We start from the raw sequence: 12300 nt of genomic DNA, 5'->3' as shown, positions 1-12300 counted from the left end.
TTTACTGAAAGAGTGGTTAAACATTGGAGCAGGCTGCCCAGGGAAGTGGTTGAGTCACCATCCCTGGAGGTATTTAAAAGACGTCTAGATGTTGTGCTTAGGGACATGGTTTAGTGGTGGACTTGGCAGTGCTGGGTTAACGGTTGGACTTGATGATCTTAAAGGTCTTTTCCAACCTAAATGATTCTATGATCTGACTTCCAAGGGTGCTGAGTAAGTTTGACCAGGAGGTGCAATCAGCAGTCTTCTGAAATGCAGCTTTATAATCATGCTGGTGGGGGGAAGGGGGGAGAAAAACAACCAAACAAACCACCTCCTCCCCCAAAAAACCCAAACTGATGATCTTTTTCCTTCTTACAGTTACTTTGGAGAACAGAACTGAGTTCTGGAACTTGCTGCAAATGTTGAAGGTAGGTATTATGTCCTTTCTTGGAAACATACTAAACCTCAATGTGTTACCAAAACAGTCAGCGTCTGGGTAGAAGTCCTTGGGTTGGTACATCTTGTCCTTCTCTTGTGGGCCATGGACAAATAAAAAAAAAAAAATTAAAATGCTACTAGTGCATACTTGCAGAAAGAACTTAAAATTCAGTATTTTTTCATCTTTTTTGCTGACAGGCCTTTATTTTAGGTGGAGTGCTTTCAGGTTCCTCTATTCTGCTAGTGCAGCAATTTTTGTAAGCAACCTTAAGCAATCTTCTGATTAACTTTTTTATTTCACTTCCTAAACTGCCTTTCTCAGCTCCCAAAGTGCATCTTTTTAAGGGCAGCTGTCAGTCAGAACAAGACACTTTTATTGAGAGCTTACACTTACGTATATTAGGGTGCCTGAGATTATCAAAACAGGCTCTCGTACTACTGCAGTCTGGCACAAAACGCTACTGAAAAAATGAGTCACCGATGTGCGAGGTAATGGGATTTTGTCTTAGGCATAATGAATAAAGAAATAAAAAGATTGATTTCAGTAATCCAAGCAAAAAATTAATGCTGAAACCTGAAGTCTTTTTAAAAAGTCCTTCTAAACTAACTTTCAGGAAGCGCAGCAGTGGAATGCTTTGCCCTGTTTCCCAAGACAAGATCTAACTTCCTTGAGCACCGTGTTCCAGCTGGTAACATAGCAGACAAAAAGGAAAAACACAATTGAGCACGATGTGACTTTTTAGTTGGTTTCTGCTGTGTTTATGTGCTAGCATGATGGCAAAGGAACTTGACCTCCAAGGCAGTGAGCTGCTAGGGAGCACGGGTATCGATATATCCTAGTAGCTCTGTGCATCACTGTCCTTTCTTGGGTGATGTGGTGCACATGAGCCTCTGCTGTGCCGGTGGTGTTAAAACAAGTGGTAAGAGAAGCTGTGGCTCCACGTAGATAGTATTGTGAAACTCTGAGAGGCTTTGCAGTGACTAATAGCTTGACAAAATCTGGCAGTGCTAAATGGTGGAAAATGTCCTCATTAAATGGGCATTATGAGGGCCAAAGGTGCCATTAACCAAGCGGGTAGCTGCTGGCTGCAAAATGAGCCATTTAATTGGGAAAAGTCACTGCCTACCAGCAGGCTTTGGAAAAGAATGCTAACAAGGTTGTTGGGGATACGGTTATGCAAAGAGGCATGCCTTAAGATGTGACTCTTCTATTTAAGTTTCCTGACTTCTTTTAACCCTGAAATACATATTTGAGTTTTTTCATCAGACTTCACTCACATCAAGGGTCCTGTAGGGGTAGTGAGTGCCTAATGAGTCTCTCTTTAGAACTTCACTGTGTGAGGCATAGGATAGCTATTAAAATTTTCCAAACAGCATTTGCTGCTAGCCGTCTTCCCGAGACTGAGCAGCCACCCCAGGCTGTGAATATTGCTTTACTGAAAGAATTCCCTGGCTTTCAGCTGTGGAAAAGATTAATATTTTGTATTAAAATGGTTTTGAGAGAAATTAAAAGTCTTTCTGCACATTAACTTAGCCTTTCACCATTTAGAACTGGTTTATGTCATGGCTTTGAACGCTGGAATAAGCCCAGCTTTTCTTTCTCTGCACTATTAATAGCTTGCCTCTGCGCTGAGGTTGGAAAACTCACCTTTGATTTTTAGGGAGCCTAGGAGTGAAAGAGTAACCAAGAGCAGGCTCCAGCTATCGTGCTGTTAAATTATCCCTTTCCTAAACTCGCCGGAGTGCACTGTGCCTAGCCAGAAGATTTTCTTCAAAACCTTTCTGATCTAGTGGCAAAGAACCTCTCCTAAATTAGTCTTAATTTATTAGTTACATCTGCCTTCTGTCACTGCTTTAGCTCCTGATCCACGCAAGTTTGCAGGCACTCGGCTTCCTCTGGCTGCAGTGAATACAGCCAGTGCGAGTTAAGGTGTTCCCGTGGTTCCGGACTGAAGTAAATTGCTTTCTGAAGCTTCCCTGTGAATCATCATAACCGAGCCCAGCTAATGACTTCCCTAAAATTCGGTTTCATTTTATGAAGCTTTTTTATTTCTTCGGGGATGTGAAAAATCTTTGGACGGTCCCAAGACAAACCTGATGTAATTCATCAATTAGCTGAAAATGTTGCCTCTGAAACTAAAAGCAATTCTCTGTCCCGACTAGCCGCAGTGCCTTAGCTCAGACACTGTACCATAGCGAACAGCAGGAGTCTGGATGGTATGGATTAATTAGCTTCTTAGTATTGCCATTTATTGCTAACTTGTGCTGGCTCTATTTGAAGTTGTCTAACATCCTGGGCCTTTTTTTATTTGCAGATCATGCCTTGAGTTTTAGAATTTCTAGCAAACCTGGCTACAGCAAAAGAAATGGTTGGCAGTGGCTGCATTTGAAGATTCCTAAAAGTTCGTCTTTTCTCACACGTGGGTTCAAGCACACCACAGCCAGTGAAAGTGCATGCGATGCTGCTTGCGGTTCTGAATATTTGCTGCAATATGTGCTGCAACCTGTGCACTCAAATGTCAGTTTAGAAAAAAAAATGAGTTGTTCTGCTCCAAGTGTCCTTTCTGCTTTTGCTGTACTGTTGAATAGCCGTAAGAGTTGTAATCTTGCCCTTCTCCGGCTCGGCTCGGCTCGCACGCTGTTTTCACAGCCGTATGCTAAAGCACTGCTGTTTCAACCCATGTTTTCGCTACATGGTTAAGGAGGACTTTAAAAAAACCAAAACCTAAATAAAGATGCCACCTACAGTAAGTCTGAAATGATTATGCTTGTGTATTTGTAGCGCCCCAAGTAATATTAACTTTTAACCATTCTAGGATTTAAGACTTTTATTCGTGGATATGGGAACTGGGATGGGTTTTGACTTTAAACACTGAAAGGTAGAAGTCTTGCTGCTTACCTCCATCCCCTTGTAGCACAATTCTACTACGCTGCTAAAGCAGCAGCATCTGGTGAGATCAGACTGTCAGTCTTGCAGTGTTCTGGCTCTTCCTCTTTTTCCAGCTAATGTGGGAAATCTGGAGAAGGCATTATGAGCATAAAATAGCTTTGCCTTTAGTCATTTTTCTCCCATATTGTAGTGTAGCTTGTAAACCGTAAGCACGTGTCTGAAAACACTTGTGCTTTTTGTTAGTGACGAGCAAAACTCGGTGCTCTTGGGGGGTGTGAGTCATAAATGATTCCTGGAGTGTCCACCGCTGTTACTGGGCTGTGCAGATCAGTAACGTGGTAATGTGACAGCTCTTGTCAGAAGTGTCTTTATTTGAGTAAAGCTGTCTTGGCTAGTTCTTTAAAGTACAGGGGCTGTCTTTCTCCTTGAACTTCATCTTCCATCATAAATGCTTAAAGAGATTCTGATATTTAAGAAGATGCGGATAAGGAAGGAACGTGGTGGTTTTCCTCCGCTTTTCTAGGTGCTTACCTGCTGCTTTGTCTAATACTGCTTTTGGGGAAGGGAGCAGCGGGGATGAGATGCAGCGGGAATGCCACTTTCTGGGCAAAAGTTACTAGTAGATCTTAAAACACAGAGAGGAGGGTGAAAAATGACTTTCCTGAAAATCTGAGGAGAGGATTTGGCAGGGTTGTTAGGTTCCTTTTTCTAATAGCAGAAGAAAATTAATTAGTCAGTGGAGCTGGTTGCCATGGGAATGCAGGACAACAGACGAGGAGCTGGGGTGGCTGCATGGAGCCTCATTACCGAATTCCAGTCCTCGCCTTCGCCCTCCACCAGACGCTCCCCTGCAGGTGAACCCGCACCACCCCGGTGCGGTGCCTGGAGGTGGGGCCTTGACCATCTTCGCGGGGTCCGTACTGAATGAAGGGGGACTCCAGCGGGCTGAGGAACTTGCCGCACTTCGAACGCGGAAACCTGACAAATGCTCGACCTTACCCACGGATGAATTGTGTTGGGAAGCCAACTCCTCTGCGGGAAGCGAGCTACGCTGGCTCCGTGCTAGATTTAGAGCACTGTTGACACTGAAACGTTTCCTCCATAAATAACAGTGAGAGGTAATGATGATCCTATAGAACTAATAGAAGGAAATACTGATATCTCTCCTCCAAAGGACTCATAAATTTGCAGCCGTGACACTACCGATTGCCTTCACAGGCCATATATACTGACAGATGTATTTTTTTTCTTGGTGATTGTGTTTCAGATATACGCTCCACTTCACTAAGCAATTGTTGGCAAGAGCCCTGGCATATGGTCCATCAGCAGGAATAGGGCTGTGCTGGGAACAGACCAAGCTCGGGGTAGTTTACATAAACTCTTCCTCTCTACCCGTAGTTTTAAAAGGTTGCTATAATTGAGCTTTTAAAGGAAACAGACTGGTTAGAGACCCGGTAGTATTTACACAGCCAAACAAATGTCTTGAAACGTGCTGAAAGCTTGCCTGGAAATTCATTTTAATAATGGGAGAAGCACTGGATTATTCTGGTATTAATCTTTAACCTCTGCAGTGCAAGCCCAGCTTAGTTTTAGGAGAATTAAACCGAGAGGTTGGCTTATCCCTGCACTGAGTAATGTGGGAAGTAACACACGGAGCGCATACGTTAACCGGTCAGGATTGTTCATGTTGTAGCCCTTTTCCTTTAAGCTATTCTTGGCCCTAGATGCTTCCAAAGCCGACACATGAGAGGGAATGGCCTGTGCTGCCAATTTCAGGCTGCCGGCAGGAGCAGCCGGGTGGGAGCCTCGCACGAGCCGTCACATCTCTGTCTGGGGTCAGGCACTTAAAAAAAGGAATGAAAGAATTGCCAGGATTCTCCACTGTGGAAAAGACAGCTTATCTGCTTCCTAAGTTACAGCTGGATCTGGTGACAGATGACTCAATACTTAAGGAGAGACTTTTGAATAGGGAAATCTACCACCTTCTCCTTTTTAGATCACGAGCAAGCTGGTACTTAAAAGGCTGCCGTTTCGCTATTGATGTACTGGTGTGATTCACGTAAAAGCTATTTATTTACATCAGAGATGTTCATCAAAAGAAGATGTGACAAGTACAGCATGAATGATTCATTCTCGTCTCTCTGCACTGCTTTCCTGTTAATCAAGAAACGGTTAGATGCGTCCAGCTGGGCTCCGCTTCCTTATCGCTTTCCATGTCATCTTCTTCCCCCAAGCCCGTTCAGCCCGGCTCCCGGTGTCCCAGCTCCACAGCATGCTCTTGCCGACTGTATCGATGATCCTGCTGGGCGGTGGAAGTCTTGATGCTTGGTTTTCCATGAAGGAGAAGGGGCTACAGCTGTGCTGAACTCCCTGCGTAGGGTGTATTTTTTCCTGTGCGGGAGAGGATGGAGAAACAGGCCTTCAACCCTCGGACTTTACTCCAAGATTGCAGATTCTAAACTCCAGGGCCGTGCTTCCCCTGTTAGGAATATTTGGTGTTTGAAATCTTCTTCCAGAGCAAGGTCTTGAGGTTGTTCAGCACGAGGGAGTGGTGCACTTCCATCTGGCTGGCCAGGCCACTGAGGGTCATGCAAGTTCGGAGCTGTTTCTGCAGCTCTTCTTTCAGCTCCAGTGGTGCTCCGTACAGCAAGTAGTCCTGCAGCAACCCACAGACCTTCGCCAGGTTGGGCTGCACCATGTCGCTTTTGCACTGCTTCAGGAGTTTGTCGCAGGTCGCCATACAGTCCTTCCCGTAGGTGCAGTCCACGTTCTGCTCACAGTGACGTCCCTTGAGGAAACCTCTGATTGTCATCTCCGTTGCCACCTTCCTCAGGTTGACCATTTTGAAGTCGTATTTGTCATTGTAGCCCACGTTCTTAAAGCTGGTCTCGCAGATGTAGAAGTTCCCGTAGGTCCCGTGGAATATCTCCTCCACGAACTCCAGAAGGCCGATGGCGATCTTTGCCCGCCGGGGCCACGCTGGTGCAAACCACTGGTGGATGATTTGGTGGACGACTGAAGGCAGCAGCGACTGGAGGAAGGGGGGGACATCCACTCCATAGAGGGAGGTGTGGGGGATCTTCTCAGTGACGTAGAGATCCCCGCAGTGCCCCAGCAGCTTGGAAGTGTGCTCTTTCTCGTGCAAGGAGAGCATGAGAAGAAACTCATTGAGCTGCAGTAGTGCCCAGATGGATTTGGCCTCTGCTAAAGACACCTTCCCATCCCGGTTCACATCTGCCATGGCGATGATCCGGCTCACCAAGGCTGCAAGAGAAGGCTGGTCTCCCAGGTTGGACTGCGAACAGAACAAGAAGCGGCATCAGCCCCTCGCAGCTCTCTCTGTTCGGGCTTCACATCGCAAAACTGAACTGGGGAAGCAAAGAACTGAGCTTGGGGGAGGAGGAAACAGCCACCGTGCTCAAGCAAATTCAGTGCCATGCCATAGCGGTACGGTTGGACGGATTCAGCTCCAGCAGAATTTTACCAGCCTCAGGGCTGCTCTAGACCCGGGCGGGAGCAAGCTTTTGAGAGCAAAGGCCGGGCAGCGCTGCCGTCCCACCGCTGCAGCAGAAGCCCTGCGCAGGGGTAACTGCTGCCGCGGTGCCAGCACTGCCAGGGCCGCCCGCGCGTCTGTGAGTAAGCTCTGCCCAGCACAGATGCCACCCGCAGCCGCAGTACAGCGGCCTCCAGGGTTGCTGCTATTAAAATCTTGCAAATGAGAATTCCTGTGCGAGAATGGAGGTTTTTCTTGGCTAATCCAGTACTTGCTCTGCAGTATATGGTAAGGAGCCCTGCCCGGCGCCCAGCAGCTGACGGGGGAGCATGGGCCAGAGGAGCTCTCATTTAAGAGGAAGGAAAAACATGTTTAGTCTTTCTGAATCACAAGTGGCAGCCCAGGCCCGCAAGATCCCGGAGGGACCCTCCGCACTGACCTTTAGGAAGTTCAGGAGCATTTCTTTGAACTCATCCATCGATGTCCCTCGTGTCGGTTTGTCAAAGAGGACCATGTCCCTTCTGGGCACAGAGTCTGGGTGGCTGTCTGCCTTCAAGGCTTCTTCGATGCCGCATTTGATGATCACCTCCCTCTCCCTCCAAAGCCCACTGTAAACCTACAGCAAAGGAGAGGGGACACAGCGGAGGCAGGAGGAAAACAACAGCAAGTGCAGAGAACCGGTTTCTGGTTTGGTTCAGGATGGGCACCGGGGATGGGGTGAGGAGCAGAGATGCGGGTGGGTGGAGGAGGACGTTTCCCGGGTTTGATGCTTGCACCCATCCCCTGCCGTGCGGTGGTTTCCCCGGCGGGGCAGAGACCTACCTGCTGGGTGGGAGAGGAGGAGAGGCAGTGCTGGAAGAGGAGGCTGCGCTCCTCACACAGGTCTTTGCACGTGGAGCCAGAAATTATTCCTTTCTTGTACTGGTCACACTGGGGAGGGGAAGGCAGAGAGAGGAGCTCAGCAGGGGCAGCCCCCATTCACCCAAAGAAGTCCGACGGATCCAGGCGCGGTCCTACAGCTTGTGATCTGGGGCACCCCAAGCACACGAGCTGGGGGCGTGCGAGCCCCCCCGGCCTCCTGTGCCGCCGCCAGCCCTGCTCCCGTCACCTGCCATGCCCAAACTCCTCACCCCCCGTTCCTGCAGCAGGGCTGGGGGCTGGCTCTTCGGTTTTTCAATTTACCGTGTATAACTGAAAGCATCATCAATGCCATCGCGTCCCCGGTGAGCCCGTTTCCTCTGAGTTCTTGCGAGTCTCTTATACAAGAGAAAAACACCCCTTAAAAGAGACACACCTGATTGCAAAGCCACGCAGGCTGCTTGGAGGCAAGAACAGTATCTCCAATTGCCAACAATTTATTTCTTTCCTGGGATTCTGAGGTTCTCGAGCAGAGAGGGGCTGCTCGGGGTCACCACCCCAATATCACTTTGGCCTTGGGTTTGGCAGCCCACGAGGTGCCGCCTGCCACGGGGGACCCCGGCCGTGCCGGCATGGCATGCAAGTGGCTTCGGGCGATGTCTGCATCATGGCAGCCATTTCGGCCAGTTCAGGGTTTCTGGGAGGGAGGCGAGCGCCTTGCACTCAGACTTTCATCAGGGAGATGTAGTGCCAGTTGCTCAGAGTCCAGCCCCTTCCAGCACCCCCAAACTCCCCATTCTCTTGTCTTCCAAAGAAATCCCAGCCCAAAATCTCTGCTCGAAGATTTCTACTGGCCCCAGAGCAAGGACTTTAATGGGGGAGACAGGGGGAGAGGAGTGTGTGGGCACACCTGGGGCTGAGCCCCAGCCAAACGGGCAGCAGCCGTGGGCAGAGCTCCTGGCTGCAGGCAGGGCCCTTTGGGGCGGCTCGGTGCCTTGGGCTGGGCTGGCAGGGACCCCCCCGTGCTGCTGGCAGGGACCCCCGGTGGTGCTGGCAGGGACCGCAGGGGATTTGCTCCTGGGTGCTCCTGCTGCAAGTCCAGGGGGTTAGGGGAGCTTCCAGGGCTGGAGGAGAGGGCAGCGTGGAGCTGGGCGAGGATGAGGGTGCACGGGCTGAGGCTGCTCAGCAGAGCAGTAGCCCCTGCTGTGAAATGGGCTGGCCCCGGTCCAGGCGGTGGCGGGGACAGGGACAGACGGTGGCTCTGATCCGCAAGCGGGGCAGCTGGGCTGGGAGCCGGAGGCATCCCTGGGCAGGAGAGGCTGCAGCTCTGCAGCTTCTAGGCAAGGGCACAACAGCCTCAGGGCTGGAAACAGGAGCTGCAGAAATTCACTGTATCTTTTCCCTCGCTGGAAACAGGAGCTGCAGAAATTCACTGCATCTTTTCCCTCTTTTTTTTTCCCCCTACGTGGATGGGGATTAACCCTCAGACCTGCTCACAGGGGACACGGCCAGACACGGCGTCTTAAACCCCCAGCTCAGAGCAGGAATTAGTGCCTGAGACCCCGTGGTCAGAGTCATGCAGAAAATCAAATTAAACGATCGTCGCTGTTGTTATGGCAATTCCTGCCTCCCTTCTCTGCTGAAGGATTGATGAACGAGGCATTTTCAGACAGAGCCTGGCATCCCCATCCTCGCCTGGGCTGGGTGGGCGACCTGCTCCCCTGCCATGGGGCACACACAGCAGTCCCGGGGGGGTCCGCTTGGCTGCCGGCCCCGGGGATGCTGTGGGGAGCAGGCTGTACCCCACTGCAAACCCAGGCAGGGGCAAAACGCATCGAGCCAAGCTCTCGCGAGGGGTCTGCTCTTCGTGCAGGCTGGTGCTTTCTTTAGGGCACGTCAGCAGTCACAGAGGTACCCAGGGACTGGCTGCTCCCCTTTTTTCTCTGGCTCTGCGGAGCTCAGGGGGGGCTGGTGCGATGATCTCCCTGCCCGCAGATCCTGCTCTGACATTGCAACTTCATCTCCACAGACATTAATCTGCTCACGTCTGCCTGGCCTGCCCTGGCCTGCTTCCCTCCGACATCTCATTAAATTGTTTCGCCACCGCCCTGGCAGGATAAGGTCACCTCTCCTGCTCCGAGCTCCGCGTGACGCTGGGGACGGTGCCGGGGAAGCAGCTGCCAGGAGGGCTCCTCGGCCCAGCTCTTGTGCAGGATGCTGCCCCGGTGCTCCCTGCCCGGCTGCAAAGCACCACATAGGGCTTGGGGGGCTGGAAATGGGGCTCCCGCAGCCCCGCTCACCCCGGTACCCCGAACAGGGACCAGCGTGGCCACAGGGGCTGCTGGCCGCCACTCACGATTATCATCCTGCAGACGTGGCCGCGGCAGAGCTCGGAGTAGGACGAGTAATGCATGTACGCCACCCAGCTGCCCACGAAGATGCCCAGCCACACCACCAGCAGGTATTTCACCTTGATGCCCGGGAGGCGACTCTGGAAGAAAAAGAAAACGCTGGTGAAGGCCGGGGCTCTGCACGGGTCAGCAGTGGCTGGACAAGGACAACTTCTTCTATACAAACCAACCTGAGCATCGGTGAAACCTTCAGCCTTTTTTATATATATTCACCAGACTATTATGCAACTCCTGCTGCAAGTAGGTCACTTAAAATTCCCTAAAAGCAGGGAGATTACAGCGCTGGGCTGTGAGGAGCTGGCTGCCAGGCATCCCCGTGCCCACGAGCCGCAGCCGCATACGCCCGCTATCCTGCCAGCGCGAGGGCAGAGCCCGCTGTCCTCTGCAACCCTGGGGTTCACCGTCAGGGCTGCGAGAGGCTCTGCTCCTGCCGGGGGCGACCCTTCTCAGCAGACCCCCCCCCCCTTGCAAAGCCCCACGGGCACAGGAGGCTGCCGCCATCAGCTTCCACGTGGGAGCGGGCAAGTAATGAACCTGGAAGCGCACGGATAATACTCCGTGCAAATGTCTCGGAGGCTCGCAGCATGATTTTCTTTTCCTGGCTTCATTTCTTCCCCTCTGCCCCTGTAACAACAGCGCTGCTGCCATCTGGCCTCCCCGCAATATAGGTTGTTTATATGCCTGTATGTATACCTGACCCGTGTAACGCAGCGCAGATCCCCAGTGGTTCCTAAGGGCAGGGAATTAATCCTTGCGTCAAACACCCCATTCCCTCTGGTTTCTATAGATAATTCCTGCTTCACGCCAGGCCAAGAGAGCCCCTGGCCAGTGGCCACCTCCAAACCCTCCTCTCTCCTTGCACCGCATCAGCTGGTGAGACCACGACCTGCTGCTGGAATAGGGCTAGATCCGAGTGGATACAGCACCGTTACAACCTGCCAGGGATCCTCACGTGGGTCTTGTAGCCCAAACCAGCTCCCACCTCCAAAATGCCTCCTCCCTGGCCCCTTGCCGAGTGCTGTAAGGGCTCTGCCCCACGGCAGTAACCGGAGGCGGTGGAGCCTCCTGCCCTCCTGCCGCACTGGCTGCAGCCAGTGGCTCAGCTGGCCCCAGCCCCAACAAACGGGCTTCACAGGAATCGGCAGGCAAGGGTGAAAGCAGGCAGGTCTGCCTCGAGGTCATGACATCTTGCGTGTTAATCGGAAATGCCGAAGTGTGAAGCGGGCCACGATACCCGGTTTGCCTGTCGAGCAATGGCACCGCTCATTAACGCCTGTTAAAGAGAACCCGACCACGGCGAGGACTTGGCAAAGACAAAGGATGCATGGCTGCTCCTGTGAGCTGAAAACCAGCTCGAGTCCCTGAAGTCAGATACACACCACCGCGACCCGTGAGATCCTCCCCAGCGCAGCAGCCCCTCGAAAACTGCCCAGCGGTGGGTATGTGACCCACCAGGCCCCCTGCCCTCAGCAAAGGGGCCCTTTCCGTAGGCTTCCCACGAGAGACAGGTCTTGGGGCGGCAAAGCCCTGGAATGGCCAAAATGTCCCTTTTTGCTTATTCAGACCTAGAATCCATCATGCTCCCAGGGCAGAAAGGGGGTCAGGACTGCGACCTGAGCACAGCGCGGGGAACGCTGGCTTCATCGTCCCCTAAATGGTGGAAAGAAACGTGGAGGTGGGGGATGCATTGCAACGAGAGGTTCCACTGGGAATATTTTGGATTCATAGCTGGTGCTAAGGTTTCCTCCAGGGGCTCAATCTCAGGGCACAGGGGTTTCCCTGCCCACTGCCTTCCTTGCCCGCTCTCCTGGCTGGCAGCCTGCGCCAAAGGGTGTTACCCTTTGCTTGTGTTATTTTAGGGCGACTGTGGTGGACCTGGAAGTGACTTTGTGCTGGAGCTGGCTTCAAAGGCAAAATGGACGCAGCATCACAAAATCCTGCCCCGTCCCCACTGCTCCCCTGCAGCGCCCTGGGAACATGGGGGTTGTTTCGCGGTGGGTCCCGGTGGTGGGGACCATGCCAGGGCTGGCGTGCTCCCAGGGGCAGCTTGGCGTGGCTGTCACACACACACACCCCCCATGGGGTATCCGCGCAGGCGATCCCGGCGCAAGGGCTACCCCCAGCTCCCACCCACCCTCACTCTGCACCCAGCTTCGCCCTCCCTGCCAGACCCAGTCCCCAGCCCCTGCCCACCGCCGCGGCCCCACGCAACTGCTCCCCACGCCTTT

The 12300-nt window shown here is 52.3% G+C and overlaps 2 protein-coding genes and 1 long non-coding RNA gene across 3 annotated transcripts in view; 2 read left to right on the top strand and 1 right to left on the bottom strand.

Moving 5' to 3' along the window:
• LOC103900040 overlaps positions 1-3177 on the top strand; it is a 5928-nt gene extending 2751 nt beyond the window's left edge. Inside the window, exons 3-4 of the long non-coding RNA XR_657641.1 lie at positions 361-410; positions 2736-3177. This is a non-coding gene — a long non-coding RNA (uncharacterized LOC103900040). The remainder of the gene's footprint in view (positions 1-360; positions 411-2735) is intronic.
• A 1633-nt stretch (positions 3178-4810) lies between these two features.
• FAM69B (family with sequence similarity 69 member B) lies at positions 4811-10250 on the bottom strand. The gene is made up of 5 exons (XM_009280665.1): positions 10243-10250; positions 10018-10189; positions 7626-7733; positions 7243-7419; positions 4811-6605 (listed from the first exon to the last, which is right to left on the bottom strand). Exons 1-5 carry the CDS (start codon positions 10248-10250, stop codon positions 5793-5795), a joined length of 1278 nt encoding a protein of 425 aa, XP_009278940.1. The 3' UTR covers positions 4811-5792.
• Positions 10251-11277: 1027 nt separating this feature from the next.
• The window catches only part of AGPAT2 (1-acylglycerol-3-phosphate O-acyltransferase 2), a 26473-nt gene continuing 25450 nt past the window's right edge, over positions 11278-12300 (top strand). Inside the window, exon 1 of the mRNA XM_009280664.1 lies at positions 11278-11309. Coding sequence (XP_009278939.1) covers positions 11278-11309 — 32 coding nt within the window. The remainder of the gene's footprint in view (positions 11310-12300) is intronic.

This window comes from Aptenodytes forsteri, unplaced genomic scaffold (genome assembly GCF_000699145.1).
Source record: "Aptenodytes forsteri isolate BGI_AS27 unplaced genomic scaffold, ASM69914v1 Scaffold68, whole genome shotgun sequence".
Classification (NCBI taxonomy): domain Eukaryota; kingdom Metazoa; phylum Chordata; class Aves; order Sphenisciformes; family Spheniscidae; genus Aptenodytes; species Aptenodytes forsteri.
The sequence above is the reverse complement of the archived record's forward strand: the minus strand, read 5'-3'. Positions and strand labels throughout refer to the sequence as shown.